The sequence below is a fragment of the Monodelphis domestica genome, chromosome 5, assembly GCF_027887165.1.
Source record: "Monodelphis domestica isolate mMonDom1 chromosome 5, mMonDom1.pri, whole genome shotgun sequence".
Taxonomy (NCBI): Eukaryota; Metazoa; Chordata; class Mammalia; order Didelphimorphia; family Didelphidae; genus Monodelphis; species Monodelphis domestica.
The window spans coordinates 25,684,610-25,708,198 of record NC_077231.1 but is presented as its reverse complement, the minus strand read 5'-3'; the positions used below and the strand labels follow the sequence as shown (position 1 = coordinate 25,708,198).

The window sequence follows — 23,589 nt, the reverse complement described above, 5'->3', positions numbered from 1 at the left end:
AAAGTATCAATGAAAAAGAAATCCATTAAAAAACAAAGAGAACAAAGGGATGAGACTTGAGGAATTCATCAGGATTTGGTAGGGTTGGGGAAAAGAAAGCCAATGGCCATTGTCTCTTCCCACCCTTTCTGCTCCTGATGGACACCTGCAACATTTCCCAGGCAACATCTATTGGACTGACCAAGGGTTTGATGTGATTGAGGTCGCCAGGCTCAATGGCTCATTTCGCTATGTAGTCATTTCCCAAGGCTTGGACAAGCCACGAGCCATCACCGTCTATCCAGAGAAGGGGTAAGAAGAGTGACAGTCCGACCAGCCCATTTCTCATGCCATACCTGAATACTCCAAATCCATGTCCCACACTAATAAGATTCTCCATCTCAGATTTCCCCAGGGAATGATATATGCCTTGGTCTTGATTGCCTCCATCCCTGTCCCTGTTCTCAGGTCTTTTGGAGTGTTGGGAAGTTCTCGAGTTGTCTATTTCTCATCTTCCTACCCCTATCAATAGACTCCCCTATACCTGCATCCCTGAAAAAACAAATCCAATTCTGCCTTCTCTAGGGATAAGGAATTGTGGGTCCCACTCTTGGATGAATCCCGCATGTCTTAGGGCTTTGATACATTCATACCCACCCCATAGGTATCTGTTCTGGACAGAGTGGGGCCAGTACCCAAGAATTGAGAGATCACGGCTGGATGGCACAGAAAGAGTAGTCTTGGTCAACGTGAGCATCAGCTGGCCCAATGGCATCTCTGTTGACTATGAGGTAAGGGAAACTCGGGCACACATTGGAAGCAGGGGAAAAGTGTCCTTGTGGGCAAAGATTATTTCATTTCTGGCTTTCTGTCCTCAGCCCTGAACACAATGCCTGGCAAAGAGTAATTGGTTCATAAAAGCTTGGTTTTGGTTTTTGTTTTTGTTTGTTTGTTTGTTTATTCACTTTATTTCCTCCCCTCCACCCATCCTTCCTGCAGCCGATGCACAATTTCATTGGGTATTACTTGTGTCCTTGATCAGAACCTACTTTGTTGTTGTTTGCACTAAGATGTTCATTTAGAGTCTACATCCCCAACCACATCCCTTCGACCCATGTATTCAAGCAGTTGCTGTTCCTCGGTGTTTCTACTCCCACAGTGTTTCCTCTGAATGTGAATAGTGTGGTTTCTCATAGATCCCTCCCAGTTGTTCAGATCACTGCATTGCCACTAATGGCGAAGTCCATAACATTCAATTGTACCACAGTGTATCAGTCTCTATGTATAATGTTCTCCTGGTTCTGCTCCTCTCACTCTGCATCAATTCCTGGAGGTCGTTCCAGTCTCCGTGGAATTCCTCCACTTTATCATTCCTTTGAGCACAATAGTATTCCATCACCAACTTATACCACAATTTGTTCAGCCATTCCCCAATCGAAGGGCATCCCCTCATTTTCCAATTTTTTGCTCATAAATACTTGTTGTCTGTCTGAGAGAGAACAAATACACCCCATTATCCTCGCCTAGTTATGTGTTCTTACACAGAAGTCAGGGAGACATTCTAGAGAATGGGAAAGCAAGGATAGCAATAGATTTGGAGTCAAGAACCACTCAGGTTTGAATGCTGCCTCTGACAATCATCAGCTATGTGAATATGGGCAAGTCACTTACTTCTGTGAGTCTCAGATTCCTCATCTATAAAATGGGGAAAGTAATACCATATTAGATTATTCTAAGATAATAAAGGTGGTATTATATAAACCCTAAAGGATGATATACACGACAACTATTACTATTGTCAGAATTTGCACCCAGGGCAGGCATCTACTCTGCATTTAGAGGAAAGGATGAATTGGGTTGATGGGAGGATACAGAGATGGACTAGACAATCAAGTAGAATGTAAGGGACCATTTCACTTTTTACATTCTTATCCTCAGTGCTTACTCTGTGTCTGAAACATAAAAAAAAATGTTGATACTTATCGATCAATTATTGGTTAACTGAGGAAGAGGTAGACAAGCAGAACATGTAGAGGTGACAGAATAATTAAGAAATGAGGAACAGACTCAGACCAACATCCTTCTGGGAGGGATCACACACACACACACACACACACACACACACACACACACACACACACCTCTGTATGGAAAAACTTGTATGTAACTATGTAAGGGAACTGATGGTACAATCCGCAAATTTGGGGTACTTCCCTTACCCCGCAGGAAGGGAAGTTATACTGGTGTGATGCTCGGACAGACAAGATTGAGCGAATCGATCTGGAGACAGGTGAAAACCGAGAGGTGGTGCTCTCCAGTAACAACATGGACATGTTCTCTGTGTCTGTATTTGAGGACTTCATCTACTGGAGTGACAGGTAAGAGGAGAACCTGGGACATCCCCAGCACTGGACTCCTGGCATTTGGTCTGTCTCCTTCATGCTTCCTCCTGAATTGAATGTACCCCTTCCTCTTCTCAGGACCCATGCCAATGGTTCCATCAAACGAGGTAGCAAGGACAACGCCACCGACTCAGTCCCACTCCGGACGGGGATTGGAGTCCAGCTCAAGGACATCAAAGTCTTCAACAGAGACCGGCAGAAAGGTGGGCAGGATAGAGGGACTGGAAGGCTGAGACCCTGAGAAGAGGAGATTGATTCTTGCCATGGGAGAGCAACCCACCAGTCCCACCTCTTGTAGACCAACGCAAGAAGAGCAGAGATGAGACTGGGGGGAGAGAGGGAAGATCATACTGTAGGAGGTACTTCCCAATTGTCAGGAGAACTCAAGGAGGGGAGAATTTAGAGAAGGAGCCAGTATTTCTCTTAAAAACATTGGTGTCCTCCGAAATCAGGGGATTCTGGGTTTGCCAGGTCAGGATGAACAACAGCAGGTATGATTCTGTTGGCTGGGGCTAAGGGTTGCTAGGCTACGAGTATGGTATTGATCCTTTAGGCTGAAGTGATGGGTGGAGGCAGGGGAAGGCATACCATGGAGAATCATAAGCAATAAAATAGAAAGGCAGGAGATTCCCACTCAGGGTGGTGTTGCATAGCCAGAGGAGGGCTCTGACTGGGGACTGCCTGTGATGACCTCCCTTGACCTCCCTCCAGGCACAAATGTGTGCGCGGTGGCCAATGGTGGGTGCCAACAGCTGTGCTTGTACAGAGGGGGTGGGCGTTGGACCTGCGCCTGTGCCCATGGGATGCTGGCAGAGGACGGAGCCTCCTGTCGCGAGTACGCCGGCTATCTGCTCTACTCGGAGCGCACCATCCTCAAGAGCGTCCACCTGTCGGACGAGCGCAACCTCAATGCCCCCGTGCAGCCCTTCGAGGACCCTGAGCATATGAAGAACGTGATTGCCCTGGCCTTTGACTACCGAGCAGCCAGCTCCCCGGGCACTGCCAACCGCATCTTCTTCAGCGACATCCACTTTGGGAACATTCAGCAGATCAATGATGATGGGTCTGGAAGGGTCACCATCGTGGAGAGTGAGTAAGGGCCAGCCAAGCCTGGGGCAGGGGGCAGAATCCCTCTCATTGTAAGGTCCTGGGGCACCCCTGGCTAAGGATGCCCGGCCACACCGTCAGAGTGCACTAAAGAGTGCTTTGTGGGACAATTGCTTTATGTAGGCATTTAACCCAAAGTCCTTTCAAACAGCAAGCTTCTCCAGTTCAACTTGGGGGAGACTCAGTTGGCCAAAATCTGTTGTATACCCAAGCTTGCCAGAAATCCAGCTCAGAAATTCCATAAGCAGAATTTTCTCCCTCCACCCTTAACCATTGTATAGAACAAGGTCTGCCAGTATCAAAATGGGGGCTTTTCTCTCCCATAAAAGGGAGGTGAGGCAGAAACGGGGTTAGGTGGGTCACAGGACGACATACGAAGACATCACAACCTCGAGAGATCCCAGCTCTGCCCGCATTGCCTCCTCAGCTCCCCATCCCGTGCCAGGCTCCAGCAGACCTCATTGTTAACAGATGAATAAAGGGATCCCCGAAGGGGCCCGCTTCTCCCTGGGGTCCCCACTGATCTCCCCGCATCTCTCCCTGTGCCACACTGACTCCCCTGTCTTCTTCCCTCCCGATTCCTCCAGATGTGGGTTCGGTGGAGGGTCTGGCCTACCATCGAGGCTGGGACACCTTATACTGGACCAGCTACACCACATCTACCATCACGCGCCATACGGTGGATCAGAGCCGGCCAGGGGCCTTCGAGCGCGAAACGGTCATCACCATGTCTGGCGACGATCACCCAAGAGCCTTCGTGCTAGATGAGTGCCAGAAGTGAGTTGGGGGACAAGAAGGGGGCCTGGAGGGTGAAGGGATGGGGCTACTAGAAGGGGCACCCAATGGCCAGTGCCAGAGATCTGGGCACCACTGTTGACTAATAAGTCAATAAATAGTCAACCTCAGTGGACTAAGAAGCCATAGAACTGGGTGAGTCCTGAAGACAAGGGCCAGTTACTGAAAAACTCTTACCTTAGGTTGTGGATTCCCCCAAATGAGTCGGTCCAGTGGGACAGTGAATAGAGCACTGGACCTACAACCAAGAAGACCTGAGTTCAAATCCGGTCTCAGACACTCATCAGTTGGGTGATCCCGGGCAAATCACTTAAACTTTGGTCTGCCTCATTTTCCCCAACTATAAAATAGGGATAAAACAGTACCTATCTAATAGTCCAGGGCTGTTGTAAAGATCAACTGAAATAATATTTGTAAGGCACTTAGCCCAGAAGGGAAGCTAGAGAAAGGAGGACCTGAGTTCACACTTCTTAGCTATTTGACCCTGAACAGGTCATTTAACCTTGTTGGCCTCAGTTTCCCCATCTGTAAAATTAGGAGAAGAAGGAAATGGCAAACCACTCTGCCAAGAAAACCCCAAAGGGGGTCACAGAGAGTCGGACACAACAGAAAAACGACTGAATGATAATGACTTTGCCCAGGATCTGTGGCATAGTTGGGCCATAACACATACTATTTCTCTTTTTCCCTTCTGGTGTGTTGGCATGATTCAGTGATAGGTGGGTTGGGGGCACACAGAAATGGAGCCTCAAATGCCCATCATGTACGTGTTGGGATAAGACCTAGCTTACACTGAAAGGAGCAGGGAAACAGCAGAGGCCCACACTCAAGCCCCATCTCTCATGGGCTTAGCAGTGGGAACTAGCCCCTCGGTGCATGTACCCAAGACGGTAAGTTCTGGAAGAGTGATGTGCATCTGGGAAGGGAATGCCCAGGCTATACAATCTAATTTGGTTTTGAAAGTTACTATTTGGTTAATTAATTTGATTGTTAATTGATACAAGTTAATTGATTCCGTAATTAATTAATACAAATTAATTTGGTCAAAAGGTGATGGTTAACAACTCTGGCTAGCATTCATGGAAGGTTTAAGGCTTGAGAAGTACTTTACACACATTGTTTCATTGATCCTGAGTAGGGTTATTCTTATCCTCATTTCATAGATAAGGAAACTTCGGCTGGGTGAGTAAATGACTTGCCTTGGGGTCCCACAATTAGTATTTTAGGCAAGATTCAAATTCAGGACTTCCTGACTCTCAAGTCCAGTGTTCCATTCCCTACACCACCTAGCTACCACGCAGATCACCGCAGGCTCAGGAATTTGAGACAGACCTTCAAGAATGGGAATATGGGGGGAGAAAAGCCAGCAGGGATATGGATAGAGAAAGGTTAAAGGGAATGAGGAAGGCTTTCTAGGCAGAGGAATGCCATGGGAAACGGAGAATGCAACAGGTCCGTCTGAGGGCCAGAGGTAGAGGGAAGGGTTCATTCAGAAGAACGTTGGGAGCTAAGATGCCGATTGGAGCCAGATTCAGGAGCCCCTCAAATGCCAGGGTGAGGCTCTTAGCCTTTATTCCTTCTGGAGATAATGAAAAACCATTGACAGGTTTTTAGCAGAGGAGTGACTTGGTCAAAGTGGTAGTCTAGAAAATTGAATCCCGTCCAAGACAGATTGGAAGGGAATGAGATGGTGGGTGGAGAGACCAGGGATGAGGCCATATAATGGGCTAGTCATGAGGTGATAAGAATCTGACTTTGAGAAGTGGCAGCTAGCGTGGAAAAGAAGGCATAAATTTGAAAGGCATCGCAAAGGCAGAATTGACAGGACTTGGTGACTGATTAGATAATGGTAGAATCAAAGATGGCCCCAGACTTTCAAGCCTTGGCGATGGGGAGAACTGATGACAGAAAGATTGACAGACAGAAATAAGGAAATCGGGAGGGAGAGCTGATCTGGGGGAGACGATCCGCTTTAGATGTGCTGAGTTAGAGGTAATGATGGAAATAGGTGGCAGGCAATTGGAAATGCAAGACTGAGGGTTGAGCTGAGCGGTCAAGCATAGAGTTCAAAATGTAAAAATGTAGCACGTGGCTCCATTAAATAAAGACGTGCTTTCCAGCATCCCACTGTCCTCTGCTCTGGCCAGACTTGGTCTGAAGTACCAGGTCAAGTTCTGAGCACCAAATTTTATTTCTATTGATTTTAAGTTTGATTGATTTTTTATACTATAGTCTTATTCTATTTTTTGGTATTTCTAGAGCTTACAATAGCACATAGTAGGCATGTAATAAATGCTAAGTAGCCGTCCCTTACCCCACCACTCTTGCCCATGATTGGCTCCCCTAGACAGACATAAAAGCAATGCTAATATCTGACAGCGTGTGGCACCTCTGGAACTCACAATCTCCAGGTCCACAACTGTTTATTTGCAATTAATCTCAGCTCAATTGTCTCTTAAGTGGTGATGTAATCACTATGTAATATTGTCCTCTTGAATCTACTCTGCTTCAGTTCACATAAGTTGCCCCAGTTTTCTATAAATATTTTTCTGGATCAGCTGGATAGCTCAGTGGATTGAGAGTCAGGCCGGGAGACAAGCTGTCCTGGGTTCAAAACTGACCTCAGACACTTCCTAGCCAGGTGACCCTGGGCAAATCACTTCATCTCCACTGCCTAGCCCTTATCGCTCTTCTGCCTTGGAACTGGTGCTTAGTTTCATTTCTAAGGTAGAAAATCAGGGTTTTTTAAAAAATGCTTTATATCTCTCACTTTTTATGGCACAATAATATTCTGTTACATGCGGAGGCCAGAGTTTGTTCAGTTATCCCCAATTCAATGGATAACTGCTCTGTTTCCAGCTTGTTACTACCTCAAAGCATCCTCCTGTCAATTGTGCCTTTGCAGTGCCTTTCAAATTCATGCCTTCTTTTCCATCCTAGCTATCACTACTCAATCTCAGATCTGTGTCACCTCATGAACTAGCCTATTACAGTGGCCTCATCACTGGTCTCTCCACCTACAATCCCTTGGTATACATAGGGTCTTTCGGTCTTTGATCCCCATCTGGTATACATTTTAAGAAAGAACTGATGAATTGACCTCCACAAATTTCTCCTCTAGTATCACATCATGGGTCCTTAAAGAGTATATTAACAGTGTTAGCTCTAATAGGTCCTGCCATGTTTGAAAGATTTTGAATAAGGGATAATTAGGTGGCACAATGGATAGAGCACTAGCCTTGGAGTTAGAAGGACCTGGGTTCAAATCTGACCTCAGACATTTCCTAGCTATGTGACCCTGGGCAAGTCACTTATCCCCAGCTGCCTAGCCCTTACCACTCTTTTACCTTGGAACCAGCACTTAGTATCGATTTAGAGATAGAAAATAAGGGTTTAGTTTAAATGAGACAGAGGAAGGAAGGAAGGAAGGAAGGAAGGAAGGAAGGAAGGAAGGAAGGAAGGAAGGAAGGAAGGAAGGAAGGAAGGAAGGAAGGAAGGAAGGAAGGAAGGAAGGAAGGAAGGAGGGAGGGAGGGAGGGAGGGAGGGAGGGAGGGAAGAGAAAGAAAGAAAGAAAGAAAGAAAGAAAGAAAGAAAGAAAGAAAGAAAGAAAGAAAGAAAGAAAGAAAGAAAGAAAGAAAGAAAGAAAGAAAGAAAGAAAGAAAGAAAGAAAGAAAGAAAGAAAGAAAGAAAGAAAGAAAGAAAGAAAGAAAGAAAAAGAGAAAGAGAGAAAGAGAGAAAGGAAGGAAGAAAAAGAAAGAAAGAGAAAGAGAGAAAGGAAGGAAGGAAGAAAAAGAAAGAAAGAGACTTGGAGCAACAGTGCTTTTTGAGGACCAACCTAAACATGAACAATCTCAGCACCAAGGAACATCATTTGGTAACAAGACATTTGATCATCACCTGATGATGAATTCTTTAGTCATGGAAATGGGTAAATCGAAGAAAAGTACAAAATGGCTCCCAGTGCTCTTATGCCCCCTTCTACTTTATGCAATGACGGTGGCAGAATGGAAGAAAAGAGAATTGAGCACTGAGATTCGCATCTTTTTTTTAAGCTACTTATGAACATTAACGTAGCTGTTGTTGCTGTAAATGTGAGATCCTTCTCCAGTGACTAACAAATGGACGTACTACTGGAGGAAATGAATCATATCAATTGTGACATTCTTGCTATAAATAAAACCAGAGGACAAAAGGAAATTGCATTTCAGTGGAATGAGAGCTCACAAGTTCTCCTTGAAGAGGCAAATAAGGGAAATGGCAGTATTTTGTGTGTCCAAAGGCAACAAGGAACATCATTTGGTGACAGGGCATTTGGTCATCTCATAATGCAAGATATGTGATGTGTTTGCAAAAAGGCCACCATGTAAATAATTACAGCCCAGCTGTTGCAGAGGAAATGGAGGTAGAAAAATTCTGCACAGAATTTGATAATACCCTCCAAATGAAGTCGACAGATGCTTTAATTAGTGACTTCAATGCAAAGGTTGACGTTGAGGAAGACAGTAAAAAATCTTAGAAAATGTGGTTCTGTTCTGAGAAAGATGAGAAGCCAAAGACTTGTAGATGATGCTAAAAACTCAAATCTGTGTATCATGATGTGCTTGACATGGTGAGCTCGAAATAATTTCACATACATACACAAATGAAAACTGATTCTATGTTAACATTCAGGAAATAAATGATTATTGATTTTGGAATAATTTCTTTTTTTAATTGAAAATTTTTATTTAGTTAATTAATTTGAATATTTTTCCATGGTTACAAGATTCATGTTCTTTCCTTCCCCTCCCACCCCCCTCCCATAGCCAACACGCAATTCTACTGGGTTTTACTTGTATCATTGATCCAGACCTATTTCCATATTACTGATAATTGCACTAGGGTGATCGTGGGAATCATTTCTGAATACAATCATACCACCAATGTGTTGATTGCTCCAAGTCAAATTAGAAGAAAGAATAACAAATCAGAAGAAAAAAATCTAATTGAGAAGTCATAGTAAACTATTAAGACAACTCTACCCTAATTTCAACAAGTTAATGCAAAAGCAAAAATGTGATGTGGATAAAGTAACAGACATTGGCATAAACTACTGCAATTTTCTAAGGGAATTTAACAGATATAATCTATATTCACCATAACAGGGTGAATATAGTTATGAAATCTGCACTCATCCTAACAAGGTGAATGAAAGGGTTTAGAAACCACTTCAGTAAACAAATATTTCATCTTCTTGCCAATTGAAGAGAGATGTCAGCCAAAAGCAACTTTGGTTTATAATGTAAACTCATACAAAGGAAGATGGAAGATGATCATGGACAATATTGTCTCATGAAACTGAGCAATAGAAGGAAAAAGAAGTTGACCAAAAGATTGGTGGGAGACTCCATAGCATCTCGAGGGCATTTAAGGATGAAACTGGAAGACCAACAAGCAGATAAAAATGGTAAAGATGTCTATAACAGGTTCCCTTCTCTTAGTTAGAGTGGAACCACCACACTTCAACTCATAGACCCTAATAATTTGCTTGAAGAAGTAAAAATGACATTAAATATATGTATATGTATATATATATATATATATATATATATATATATATATATATGTCACACACACACACACGAAAACCAAGCTGAATTAGATCAAAGAGTCACAGGTCTGCACTGAACATGATATAATTGAGAAGGTCCAAATTTCAAGATATCTGAATGAAGAACTGACACCAAAGGTTTGGGGAAAAAAATCCCAGATATCATTGTGACAAAGTAGTCAACTGAGAAAACATTAGTAAGCATCACCCATCTGCCTACCTTCTCATATCTTGACATTTTTATGAGAATGATCTACATGTGCGTGGAGGACATAATTGATAACGGACTGAGAAAGGAACAGTCTTTCCCAAACAATATTCTATAGAGACCGCATCTTTACAGTTACACAATTGGCTGAAATTTATAGTGAATGTGGGATCCTACTGTGTTCATTTTGTTTGTTGGTGATTATTTGAAAAGTGTGGAATTTGGGAGAGTAAAATACTGTCTTATAAACTCGCCCTTCAACAAGTTTTCTTGCCAGTGGATGTCAAAATCATACGAGATTCCTTGAAAGATGAGCAACACGAAGAATTTGGATCAATAGCCCTTGGTTTGATATCCAATGAGGAATAAAGCATGGTGACATGCTTGTCCAAAAGGTTTGCTGCCAGTATGGAGAATGTTCAGAACAGAGCCTAGAAAGCATTCTGTATTGATGGTGAGGTCATCCAGATGCTCCTGTTTGGGGGTGGCATTTGCTCATGGAATGAAGTGCTAGAACACTGTAGAACCTCCTAAACAAAATCTATAACCATTCAAAAGAGTTCAGCCTAACTACATAGAAAAAAGCAGGTAATAACAACTACCTATTGTCCAGAATCTAATATGCAGTTGTACGAGAAGCCCATAAACCTGGCTCATAATATATCTTAGAAAGACAATAAAGATGAAGAGTGAGCTGGACCCTGAATTGTAAGAGAGGATGCCAGATTACCTTTGGGATATTGTGCAGTCCTTTTAATGAATTCAAGCTTCTCCCTGAAGCAAAGACTCATCTTTTAAACAATATTCTTCCAATAATATTGTCTGGACTCGAGGCATGGATAACATGCTTGCATATGCCTCCTTTGGCCCATTATATCTCGGTCAGCTCCAACCATATTTCACTCTATTCTCCAGCCATCTTCTTGAGAATTTCCTTGCCATGCACATATCCTCTGCCCCTACAACTCTCCTCCCCCCTCAAAAAGAAAAATTTCTTTAGCCAAAAGAATAGGGAAGGAAAGAAGGGATCAACCATTTGTTAAGTACCGAATCCGTGTGAAGCTATCAGGTATGAGATAGCTCTTTATTTTTTCCACCATAAAAGAAATGCTTAAAGCATAAAAGTCTCATAAACATGCATTGCCAAATATTTAAAATATGAAACAGTAAGCCATCGTTCCTGTTATACTCTCTCTGGAAGTAGGAAAAACTCCCAAGCGGTCTGTGGGACTTTACTTTCAGCTCAGGCTACATTGTCTGGGTGTCCAGGGAGGACTAGCATTTCTGGTTTGAGGGTTGCTCATCTTCCTTTGTTGTCCACTGGCATCTCACCTGGGGCTCCAAGAAACAACAGCATGCAATGGCTACTCCCTGGTAAAACCCTTCTTGGCAGGTGGGCTAAAACCAGAGAATAACCAGCAAACCTCAGATCCATCGGTGAATCGGGGGATTGTCTACCCCAAGCGTGTGACAACTTCTCCTGGTGGAATGAGCATAAGGACAGTTTGTTCCAATGTCCATTGAAGGTGGATGAATCTGTGGATTGCTTAGGGCTTGGTCAGACATCAAAGAGACCAAGTTCCTCCACAGCATCCAGGGCCATCGCCAGGCTTCCTGACTTTCATCTTGCCACTGGACTTGGATGACTCTGGAAGAGAGAGTGAGGCTGACGACCTTGTTCCTCTCTGCCACACGTAAATCCCATTCACAAACAAGTCAGGACGTTGCCCCGTCATATCATCGGTCCTCTTCAAAAAGGAAGGATGAACGATACTGTCTGAGCAATGCTCACTCAAGGTTGTTCTCTTGTGATGAGCCAGGAATGCTGGACTCGTCCTCCTGTTGAGAATCATCTCCAAGAAGGGAGGCACTTCCCATGGACATCTAGTGCCCAGACCCCTCGGTGAATCCAAATCCATCAAGCTCATACTGCCCAGCCTAGGAAGATTCCATCTCAAGATCACTATTTAAGAGAAGGAACTGTGGGAGCAGAAACACAGAAGAAGAACTACTGCTCCATCACAAGGGTCGATGGGGATAAGATTGAGGATGTAGACTCTAAGTGATCACCCTAGTGTGAATATCAATAATATGGAAATAGGTCTGGATCAATAACACATATAAAACCCAGTGGAATTGCACGTTGGCTACAGGAGGGGGGGGTGGGAGGAGGAGAGGGAAAGAACATGAATCATGTAACCATGGGAAATTTTTCTTAATCAATAAAATTAAATGAAAGAAAGAGACAGAGAGAGAGAGAGAGAGAGAGAGAGAGAGAGAGAGAGAGAGAGAGAGAGAGAGAGAGAGAGAGAGAGAGAAGCAGCAGCAGCAGTAACAAACAGAAAAAAAAAGATCACTGTTCAATCACCTGTGCTCAGGAAACACATAGCAAAAGAGGCACTTAGGGACTTGAGGTCCAGACTTAGACTCACCTAGACAAGCACAGAGTATTGCTATTCAGGGAAAGGGGGAAGGGAATAGAGCACCTTCTGTGTGCCAGGCACTGTGTTACGTGCTTTACAAATATCTCATTTGATCTTAACAACATCCCTGGTGCTATTGTGTTTTCTCAGTTTACAGTTGAGGAAATGGAGGCAAACCCCAGTTAAGTGACTTGCCCAGGGTCACATAGCTTAATAATTACCTGAAACAGGATTTGAACTAGTTTTCCTGACTGCAAGTCCCAGAGAAAGTTGGTGGTTGGATTTGTTGGGGTTTATTTGTTTTGGGGGGGGGGTTGGTAAAGATATTTTATTTTACCAATTAAATGTACTATTTTCCACATAAGTTTTTCCAAAGTTATAGGATCCAAATTGTCTCCTTCCCTCTCACTTTCCAGAGCTGTGATGGTTGGCTTTGAAAGAAGGAAGAGCTTTTCTCCTTGATCCTTTATTTGATCTCCTGAGGGGACAAGCTCTTCCTGGCTCAGACTGCTCCTTCCCCCATTGTAGAGTATAGGACACCAGCCAGGAGCTTCTGGTCCCAAAGGCCCTTTGACAAGGACCCAAAGTGCAAATCCATTCCCACACATGCCTCATGGGGTGGTCTCTGCCACAAATAAATGAAAGCATGGGCTTCCAAAAGATTTTAGATCTAGAAGAGACCTTGGAGCTCATTTTACAGAGAAGGAAATAGAGAGATAGGATGCTAGACATACTCCAACATTCCAGATCATAAAATCTTAAAATTGAAAGGCATCATCAAAGTCACCTTATCCAACCGCCCATGCATGGACCATGTGGCCCCAGTAAGCTTCCGGGCTCAGGATGCTCTCTGGTTTTTCAGTGCACCCATTCTCAATACCATGCTTAGCACAAGGATCTAAGTTTCCCTGTAGTTTGGAGGTCTCGTTGGCCTTTCGGTTTCTGGGCTTTCTGGATCTCTGGCTCACTTATTTGATGCCAGGTTCTTCAGGTGACGTTACAGGCACCCCCACTTTCTAGGCATCCCATGCGGCTCCATCACTCCCCATCTCCTCCCCCTGTTTTTGTCTTCTCCAGCCTGATGTTCTGGACCAACTGGAATGAGCAGCATCCAAGCATCATGCGGGCAGCACTGTCAGGGGCCAATGTCCTGACACTGATTGAACGGGACATCCGGACCCCCAATGGTCTGGCCATCGACCACCGTGCAGAAAAGCTATACTTCTCTGATGCCACGTTGGACAAGATCGAGCGCTGTGAATATGACGGCTCCCACCGATATGTGAGTCTGGGGTTTGGAGACGAGGGGGCCTCTTTGTGCCTCTTATCACTATAGAAAGGGTTGAGGGATGGGCACGACTCTTCTTGTTGGAGATGGAGTCAATGGTCAGTTAGCCAAACCCAAGAACTGCAGAGAACAATGGCCTTGGATGGAATGTGTGTCTCCTCCAAGCTAAACCATTTGGAGTCTGTTCACTTGGGCTTTCTCTCCCCCTTCTCTGAATATCTGCTCCTTGGTGCTCTAATCCTCTGAGATGAGGGGTCAGAGATTTATGACCAGTGACCGTGACCTCCTGCCCCCAGGTGATCCTGAAGTCAGAGCCTGTCCATCCCTTTGGACTGGCTGTGTATGGGGAGCACATTTTCTGGACAGACTGGGTGCGACGGGCTGTGCAGCGAGCCAACAAGTATGTGGGGAGTGACATGAAGCTGCTCCGAGTGGACATCCCCCAGCAGCCCATGGGCATTGTTGCTGTGGCAAACGACACCAACAGCTGTGAGTGTTCTCTCTAGACTCCCCTAAGCTCAGGATTTTACCCCTACTTACACTCCTTCTTGAGCTCCCTGCTCAGCAAACTCCAGAGGCTTTCTTCTGGAGAATCCTTCTCCCCCCAACTCAATCTTGTCAAAGCAGAGAGAGCATTAGTTTTGGATTCAGGAAGAAGTTCAGATCCTGTCTCCAATGCTTTCTAGATGTCTAAGTCCCCAAGAGTCGCCTCAATTCTTTCAGACTAGATTTCCCTTTCTGTAAAATGGACCTAATGACAGCTGTAGCCTTTAGCGCACAGAATTGTTTTAAGGATCAAATGAGATACTATATGTAAAATGCTTTCCTAAACCTTTAAAGTGTTCAACAGTGCCCCCAAAGTTAATCATCAATAAGTGTCATAGGGCAGCTAGGTTGCACAGTGGACAGAGCTCCGGGCCTGGAGTTGGGAGAACCTGGGTTCAAATCTGACCTCAAATACTTCCTAGCTACAAGTCGCTTAAACCATACCACTTAAATCCCTAACTACCTGGAGCACAGAGCAGGTACTCAATACAGAGTTCCCCTTGCCCTTGCCTTTAACTTAGAGTTGTTGCCTGGACAGAAGGTAAACACATCCTTAAGTCAATTATTATTCACCCATGCCTCAGGGCTTCAGTCATTCTACCCAAGAACTTTCTCCCAATCACCCAAGATTTCTAGATACGTGCCTTGAGATCCTCCAAATCCAGTATCTTTTAGAGAGAGGGGGAGTGAGAGAAATTGAGATTTCATTGGCACAGAGATCTCCCTACACACACACACACACACACACACACACACACACACACAGAACTCATATTCAGCAGTATATCCTTGAGTGGTCCCTGGGAATCAGGACCCTAGATACAAACGTATCTCCCTCCTCCTAACTAAGGCTTCCGCATGCATCCCAGAAGCCCATTGCAATTCCATGTCTTCTGCAATCACCCCAGGAGCCTGAATATCCCCTACCCACACATCCCAGACTTACCTCCTCAATCCAGGGCTCCATCAATAGCCTCAATACCAGGGCCAAAGTTTTGGGTACCCAACCCTGAGAGTGGCACCTCCCTGGGTATGTGTACAGTGCGGGGAGCCCTTCATGCTATCTTCTTCACCTTTTCCAGGTGAGCTCTCCCCTTGCCGTATCAACAATGGTGGCTGTCAGGACCTGTGCATGCTCACTCCCCAGGGACACGTCAACTGCTCTTGTCGGGGGGCTCGAATCCTCCAAGATGACTTCACCTGCCGTGGTGAGGAAGGAAACATGGACCCCAAAGAGAATAGAGAAATGGGTGAAATGTGGTGATGGAGGGTGATATGGACATAGAAGAGAGTAGAAAGGGGAGGTGTGGTAGGGAATATTGATAAGATTCATAGAATGTTGAAGCTGGAAGGGATCTCGGGGATCATCTAGCACCCTGCACCCCAACACTGTATGGAGGAGAAAGTTAAGGCTCTGATGTCATGTCATTATCCAAGGTCACGCAGCCAGGAAGGGTGACCTCAAATTCCTAGCAAGGACAAATAGGGCTTGGTGTGGAGGAACATGGACCAGGGAGTTGTGCTGGGTTCATACCGGTATGGATAAGCCCTGGAACCTGAACCCTCTTTATCCTTTCTCCCGTTGATGACCCTGATTTCCAGCTGTGAACTCCACCTGCCGAGCACAAGATGAGTTTGAGTGCGCCAATGGAAAATGTATCAGCTTCAGCCTGACCTGTGATGGCATCTCCCACTGCAAGGACAAGTCAGATGAGAAGCCTTCCTACTGCAGTAAGGACCCCTATACGTTATCCACACCTACTATCTCACCGCGAACCCCAGCCCTTTGTGCTCTTAGGGTCCAACCCTGGAAAGGGGGTGCTACTCAACAGACCCTGCATCCTAAGCCAACATGACCAGGCAGAATGATGCAGAAGGGAGATCCGTGCGATAAGCTCCCAGGGGTCAGAGACCCTGATCTGTCTTCATTGTGTCCCTGACCATCTGTGGCACAGTGTAGGGACTTGGTACTGCTGAGGAAATGTGAGCTCACACCAAGTGTCTTCCTCTCACCTCCAACCTCCAACCTCCTCCTCAGACACCCGTCGCTGTAAGAAGACTTTCCGTCTGTGTAACAATGGCCGCTGTGTGCCCAACAGCCTCTGGTGCAACGGGGCAGACGACTGTGGTGATGGCTCAGATGAAATCCCATGCAACAGTGAGTACTAAAGCCTTCCCTCCCCTTCCCCCGGAGTCCTGCAGAATCTCAGAAAAGTTCTGTGCTTATGGATGGGGATAGTTCTCCTGGATCCTCTAGCCTTCCAGCCCAAGACTTCTTAACCTGGGGTCTGGGAACATTTTTTTAACTATTTCAATAATCAGCTTTCAGTATAATTATTTTCCTTTATAATCCTTTGAATTTTTTCTTATGCATTTAAAAACAGCCTGCAAAAGGGTTCCTGAGCTTCCCTTGACTGCTGAAGGGGTCCACAAAAACAGAACCCCCCCCCCCGCCTGGCTGGTTACTAGTCTCATGAACCCCACGTTTCTGATCCCCTTGGGTCAGGATTATTGTTGTTGTAATAAATAACAGTAGCTCACATAAATAAGGTCTTTTTTTTAAACAATGTTTCTAAAGCACTTAGTTCACATTGAGCCTTCTTTAAATGTTATTTTTTTTACCAATTTCCAAAAAGCCAAACAGACAAGCATGTAGTAAAGACCTGCAGTGTACCCCAGCATTGTGCTAAGGGCTCGGAATACCGAGAAAAGCAAAACCAATCCCTGCCCTCAAGCAGCTGCCACTCTAATGGGAGGAGGAGGAGATGTGCAAAGAACTATGTACCCACCAGAGATTCACAGGATAAACTGGAAATAAAATCCCAGGGAGGGCACTAGCATTAAGAGGCATCAAGAAAGACTTTCTTATAGATGGGGAAATTGGGGCAACTAGGAGAAATATTACAGATATTCTAAGATAAATGACAAATATTATTAGCTCCACTTTATGGAATGGAAATGGACCCTCAGAATGGTTTCATGCCTGCGTTTGTTCACAGTAAAATGGCCAAAGCAGAAGACTCCAGGTCTCTTAACTTGAGCCTTGGACTTTTTCCCATTGTCCTGACTTGCATGTTTTCTTGTCTGTAAAATGGGAATCATAATATTTTCCCTGTTACAAAGTTGTTCTGGAGAAAGTGCTTTGTGTCAGACTAGGGGGAAATGTCTGTATAGCAAATTGGAAATCCTGAGCATCAAAGGAGAGATGAATAAAATTGAGAGTAAAGAAACCCATTGAACTAATAAATATAACAAGGAGCCAGTTTTATGGGGGAAAATCAATGAAATAGACAAACCATTGGTTAATCTGATTAAGAAAAAAAAAGGAGGGGAGGGCTTTGTAAACCTTCAAACACTACTGAAATAGGAATTGTTATATTCGAGGAAGAGGATGCTTGTTCAAGCATCCAAACATCCCGTTGGTGCAGATACACAGCTTGTCTACATTGTAGTCTTAGAGCATAGCTTGGGGTACAAGAGGTTGAGTGACTTGGCCATGTGTCATGGGGCATGACTTGATCCTAGATGGTCCTTCTGGCTTTAAGGCCAGTCACTTATTTTTAGTTATTCTGATTATGATTATAGGTCAGTCACTGGCCATCTAGCTCACGTGGCTTTTGAGTGACTGGTTCCATGTTATCTTATCCTGTGGCCAGTGTGGGGGAGCCCTGGGTGCCAAGCGTCTTCCCTGGGGGCCCTGCTAGCTTCCAGACTCATGAGGGTCTGACTGCCTGTTTTGCAGAGACAGCCTGCGCAGCCAACGAGTTCCAGTGCCAGGATGGGGGCTGCATCAGTAACTCCAGCCGTTGCAACCAATTTTTGGACTGTGAAGATGCATCGGATGAGATGAACTGTAGTAAGTGGAGGTCTCTCGAGGCAGCCCCCACTTCACTTGGTTCTTACTTTCACCCCCTGCTTCCACCATCCCCTCATGAATCTTGCTTCATGCTTTTGTCTTGCTTCTCCCTGGTCCTCTGCTCCCTCGTTCTTCCCTGGGGCTGTCCCAACCCCGGGTTTCACAAAGGGAGGTGGCAAGTGGGGAGGGAAAGGGGGGTCATTCCAGGGGGTGGGGGAGGGACCAGGATGTCACCCCTCTCCCTCCCCCACACCCACCCCCAGGCACCACTGACTGTAGCAGCTACTTCCGCCTGGGGGTGAAGGAGGTGACGTTCCATCCTTGCGAGCGGACATCCCTGTGCTATGCCTCCAGCTGGGTTTGTGATGGTGCCAATGACTGTGGGGACTACAGTGATGAGCGTGACTGTCCAGGTCAGTGGCACCAGCTGGGAGCGAGCGGGAGCAGGCAAGGGGCCGGGGACAAAGGGGTGCCTCGGACTCGGTTGGGAGCAGCCCTGTGCCTTGCTGGGGGGTCCGCTGGAATGTCATGGGCGGCCCCTCATAGCCAGCATCCCTCTGTAGGTATGAAGCGCCCCAGGTGCCCTCTGAATTACTTCCCCTGCCCCAGTGGCCGGTGCATCCCCATGAGCTGGACGTGTGACAAAGAGGATGACTGCGAGCATGGCGAAGATGAGGTCCATTGCAGTAAGTAAAGTCCAGATGCCGTTTCCCCCAATCCTGGCACCCCAAACCGCCACTTCTCTCTGTCCTAACCACAGAGGCACCTTTCCCGTAGATGCCTCCCAAGCCCTGGCAACACCCCATCCCAGCAGCTCGGGAGCGGCAGCCCTCCTCTTTTCCCTGTGTGTGACCCCGGCGCCAGTGTCCCCAGGACCCCCTGTGCTGCCCACCTCCCTGCTCCCCAGTCGAGCTGCTCTCCCCATGTGTCCCTCCTCCAGATAAGTTCTGCTCAGAGGCCCAATTTGAATGCCAAAATCATCGCTGCATCTCCAAGCAGTGGCTGTGCGACGGGAGTGACGATTGCGGGGACGGCTCTGATGAAGCGGAGCACTGTCGTAAGTGACCTGGGCCTATTGGGAGGGGACGGGGCTGGGGAAGCCCAGCCGGGGATGGCCACAAATGCCTAGAGAGGGAGCTGTCGCTGTGGATGGCCTTGCATCCTCTGGTGGAGAAAGAGTGGGGACTGCCCAAGGAAGAGTGCGGGAATGCCTTTGCCAACACGAGTGGGGAAGGGTGTGAGTGTGAGTGAGTGTGTGTGAGTGTGAGTGAGTGTGTGAGTGAGAACCCTGTTCCTGAGTCTCCTGCTGACCAGTCCTTCCCCTATAGAGGGCAAGACATGCGGTCCGTCCTCCTTCTCTTGCCCGGGCACCCACATCTGTGTTCCTGACCGCTGGCTCTGTGATGGGGACAAAGACTGCGCAGATGGCGCTGATGAGAGCGTTGCAGCAGGATGTTGTGAGTGACCAGGAAAGGGCTGTGGGCCAGGGGAGAGGAGAGCACAAGGGTCTGAGGGGACCTCGGAAACCATCTCATCTTTGTTCCCAAAGGAGAACACTCAGATTTAGCGAGAGTTAACACCATTGGGCACCGTTTGTTAGCTGCAGAACTAGGACTAGACCTCAAGAGTCCTGACTCTGAATTCACTGTTTTCTACTGCTCCAATTGGGCTGGGAGTAACTGGAGGCTGGGCCAAGGTCCAGCACGACTGAGAGCAGATAAGAGGAAGCATCCATGGGGGCCCGATGGAAACTGGGGGTGGAGGTGGGGCCAATGGCTTGTCGAAGGGTTTCTTAGAGGAAGGGAGACCACAAGGGAGGATGGGGGGCACGACTAGGAGAGATGGTTGGGCTCCTCTGGTCCTAAGTGGGCTCCCACTCCTCTCCCACAGTGTACAATAGCACTTGTGACGAGCGTGAGTTCATGTGTCAGAATCGTCAGTGTATCCCCAAGCATTTTGTCTGTGATCATGACAGAGACTGCGCAGATGGCTCTGATGAGTCTCTGGAATGTGGTAAGGAACGGGCGTCCCTGGGGGGGGAGCAGGTGGGCCATGTCTGGGGAAGCCCAGTGCCCACGTGGCTGTCCTTTTCCTCACCCACCTTTCAGAGTACCCCACATGCGGCCCTACTGAGTTCCGTTGTGCCAATGGGCGCTGCCTGAGCTCCCGCCAGTGGGAATGTGATGGGGAGAATGACTGTCATGACCAGAGTGATGAGGCCCCAAAGAATCCTCACTGTACCAGCCCAGGTAAGAGCTTCCAGGAAGCGCTACTGCCCATCACTGGTCAGGTCTCACCTGATAGCGGGCACCAGGCAAACCCTGAACAAAGTAGTGAACCTGGGAGTCAGGAAGGAAGTCTTCCTTCCTTACCCTCTTTCCTTCTCTCTCTTTCATTCTGTCTAGCTCTTTCTCTTCCTCCCTCCCTTTCTTCTCTCTCTTCTTTCTTTCCTTCTCATTCTTTATTTCCATCTCTTCCTTCCTTTTTCTTTCTTTCCCTTTCTCCCTCCCTCGCTTCCTTTATTCCTTCCTTCCTTTCTTCCTTCCTTCCTTCCTTTTATATCTTAGTAACAACTCTAAGACAGAAGGGTAAGAGTTAGACAAATGGGATTAAGTGATTTACCCAGGGTCACACAACTAGGAAGTGTCCGTGGTCAGATTTGAACCCAGGTCCTCCCAACTCCAAGCCTGGCTCTCTGTCCACTGTGCCGCCTATCTGCCCTGTAAGATCCAGTTCCAAATCCTAACTCCTACATTTAGTCACTGTTGCCCAAGACACATCACTTGACTACTCTCAGATTAAATGTCTTCATGCATAAGATAGAAATCATATTTCCACTATGTGGCTTAGAAAGTTTTTTTTTTTTTTTAAGGAAAGCCCTTTATTAAACTCTAAACATACTGTGGAAATGAGAACTGTTGGGAACAATGATGTCCAGAGGGGCAACTAGAATCAAGCCTGGAGATGGGAGGTCCTGGGTTCAAATCTGGCCTCAGAGACTTCCTTGCCCAGTGACCCTGGGCAAGTCACTAACCCTAATTGCCTAGCCTTTACCGCTCTTCTGCTCTCTTCGTGTCAGTTCTCAGACAGAAGGTCAGGGGTTTTTAAACAGGATATTCAGGAAACAAACCTTCAGGCATCCCCTAAAAGTCCTTCTCGCCGTCCGCTCCTTCCCCAGAACACAAGTGCAATGCATCCTCCCAGTTCCTGTGCGAGAGTGGCCGCTGCGTGAGTGAGTCCCTGGTCTGCAACGGGCAAGATGACTGCGGGGACAGCTCAGACGAGCGTAGCTGCCACATCAACGAATGTCTGAGCCGAAAGCTCAGCGGCTGCAGCCAGGACTGTGAGGACCTCAAGATTGGGTACAAGGTGAGTGCCCAGTCCGAGGCCCGAGGGCCCTCTTTGGACCCACCCTCCCAGGGCAGGCAGGGCTGGGGATGTGCCGGTTCCCCAGGTGGGGTGGCGGTGGACTACAGAACAATTCTTCCCCGGGGCTAAGGCGATCTACCCATCCACCATACCGCACCCCTCAGCCCCTTGTCCCCGGCGCCCCGTGCCCCATGCCCGCTGTGCCCCTCAGTGCCGCTGCCGCCCGGGATTCCGACTGAAGGACGACGGCCGGACGTGTGCGGACGTGGACGAGTGCAGCACCAGCTTCCCCTGCAGCCAGCGCTGTATCAACACGCACGGCAGCTACAAGTGTCTGTGTGTGGAGGGCTACGCACCCCGGGGGGGCGACCCCCACAGCTGCAAGGCCGTGACTGGTGAGAGGGGCCCCAGGGGGGCGTCCCAAAGAGTCCCCAGCATGCCACACAGCCATGGCAGGAGGGGGAGCCCCGGGGGGGGTGTCCCAAAGAGTCCCCGCATGCCGCACGGCCATGGCGGGAGGGGGGGCCCTGGGGGGGCCTTGGGGAGGTCAGACCCACCGCTCTGCGGGCTGGCCTCAGACCCCACCCCTATGTGCCCCCAGACGAGGAGCCCTTCCTGATTTTTGCCAACCGCTACTACCTGCGCAAGCTCAACCTGGACGGCACCAACTATACCCTGCTCAAGCAGGTACCGGATGCCTCGTAATCCCAAAGAGCTGGGGGGCGGGGGGCGGGCGCCCCGTGGGACAGCCTCCCCTCCCTGCCGCGGCCCCCCGCTCCGGTCCTCATGTCCTGCCCTACGCCAGGGCCTGAACAACGCCGTCGCTCTGGACTTTGACTACCGAGAACAGATGATTTACTGGACCGACGTCACCACGCAAGGGAGCATGATCAGAAGAATGAACATCAATGGGAGCAACGTCCAGGTGAGGGCCCAGCCGGCTAGACGCGGGGTCCGGGCGGTCCCTGGGGAGACTGCAGGGCTCTTTGCTCGCCCCTCTTCTTCCTGGCCTCGCCCTGAAAGTTAGCGTCTCCCCCAGTGATGAATGAAACACCCGCTTTTCTGAGAAGGGAGCCATAACACAACAGCGAGGGTCATTCATTCCCTGCTGGGCCCCCTACAAAAACCCTCTTCCCTCCACTCTCCCATCCGTCCTTCTGCTCTGGTACCCCAAGCCTAAGGCCTGGCTAATGCTCTCTGGAAAAGATTACCCAGCTGTGTGACCCTGGACAAGTCACCTCACCCCAGCTGCCAGCTGCCTAGCCCTCCCCACTCCTTTGCCTTCATTGATTCTAAGAGGGATGATAAGGGGGTTTAATGAATAAGTAAATAAAAGGAGATTTCCCCTTCCCTTTACTGGCTTCTGATCCCGTGATCATGCTCTCCCTCCTTGAAGTCTGACTGCTTTCCTTCCTGTCCTTATCCCATGTCTTCCCCACCCCAGCTTCCTCTGCTCTCCCGGGGGCTGTGGGTTTTCTGGAGGTCTGAAGAAGAGCCTGATGGAGAGGGGCAGCTCAGTGGCTCGGGGGATAGAGAGCCAGGCCTGCGGATGAGAAGTCCTGGGTTCAAATGTGACCTCAAACATCTCCTAGCTGTGTGACCCTGAGCAAGTCACTTGATCTCACTTGAATAGCCCTTGTAAGGAGAGAGACAGACAGACAGGGACAGGCAGAGAGAGAGAGAGAGGGAGAGAAATAGACAGAGAGACAGACAGACTCGGACAGAGAGAAAGAGAGGGAAAGGGAGAGACAGAAAGACAGAGGAAGAGGGAGACAGACAGAGAGACAGAGAAAGGAGAGAGCAAGGGAGGGAGGGAGGAAAGAAGGAAGAAAGGTGAGAGAAAGGAAGGAAAGAAGGAGAGAAAAAGGAAGAAGGAAGGAAGGAGGGAAAGGAAGAAAGAAGGAAGCTGATGGAGAAAATGGCAACAATGTAGATTAGAGTCTAAAATGTATCATACCTATTTTGGGAGGAGAACTAGCTTGTGTTCTTGTTAAACCCTCACTTTCTGTCCTAGAAGCAGTCCTCA

At 47.5% G+C, this 23,589-nt stretch overlaps 1 protein-coding gene across 1 annotated transcript in view; it reads left to right on the top strand.

Annotated features, from left to right (window-relative positions):
* LRP1 (LDL receptor related protein 1) overlaps positions 1-23,589 on the top strand; it is a 114,549-nt gene that overhangs the window by 60,866 nt on the left and 30,094 nt on the right. The window contains exons 37-58 of the mRNA XM_056797815.1: positions 162-291; positions 644-770; positions 2,206-2,357; positions 2,460-2,584; positions 3,093-3,470; positions 4,076-4,265; positions 13,582-13,786; positions 14,089-14,281; positions 15,421-15,546; positions 15,941-16,069; positions 16,377-16,496; positions 18,081-18,194; positions 18,458-18,607; positions 18,758-18,880; positions 19,135-19,251; positions 19,523-19,651; positions 20,085-20,207; positions 20,303-20,443; positions 21,373-21,563; positions 21,775-21,958; positions 22,165-22,250; positions 22,369-22,488. Of these exons, the coding sequence (XP_056653793.1) occupies positions 162-291; positions 644-770; positions 2,206-2,357; positions 2,460-2,584; positions 3,093-3,470; positions 4,076-4,265; positions 13,582-13,786; positions 14,089-14,281; positions 15,421-15,546; positions 15,941-16,069; positions 16,377-16,496; positions 18,081-18,194; positions 18,458-18,607; positions 18,758-18,880; positions 19,135-19,251; positions 19,523-19,651; positions 20,085-20,207; positions 20,303-20,443; positions 21,373-21,563; positions 21,775-21,958; positions 22,165-22,250; positions 22,369-22,488 (3,353 nt within the window). The remainder of the gene's footprint in view (positions 1-161; positions 292-643; positions 771-2,205; positions 2,358-2,459; positions 2,585-3,092; positions 3,471-4,075; positions 4,266-13,581; positions 13,787-14,088; positions 14,282-15,420; positions 15,547-15,940; positions 16,070-16,376; positions 16,497-18,080; positions 18,195-18,457; positions 18,608-18,757; positions 18,881-19,134; positions 19,252-19,522; positions 19,652-20,084; positions 20,208-20,302; positions 20,444-21,372; positions 21,564-21,774; positions 21,959-22,164; positions 22,251-22,368; positions 22,489-23,589) is intronic.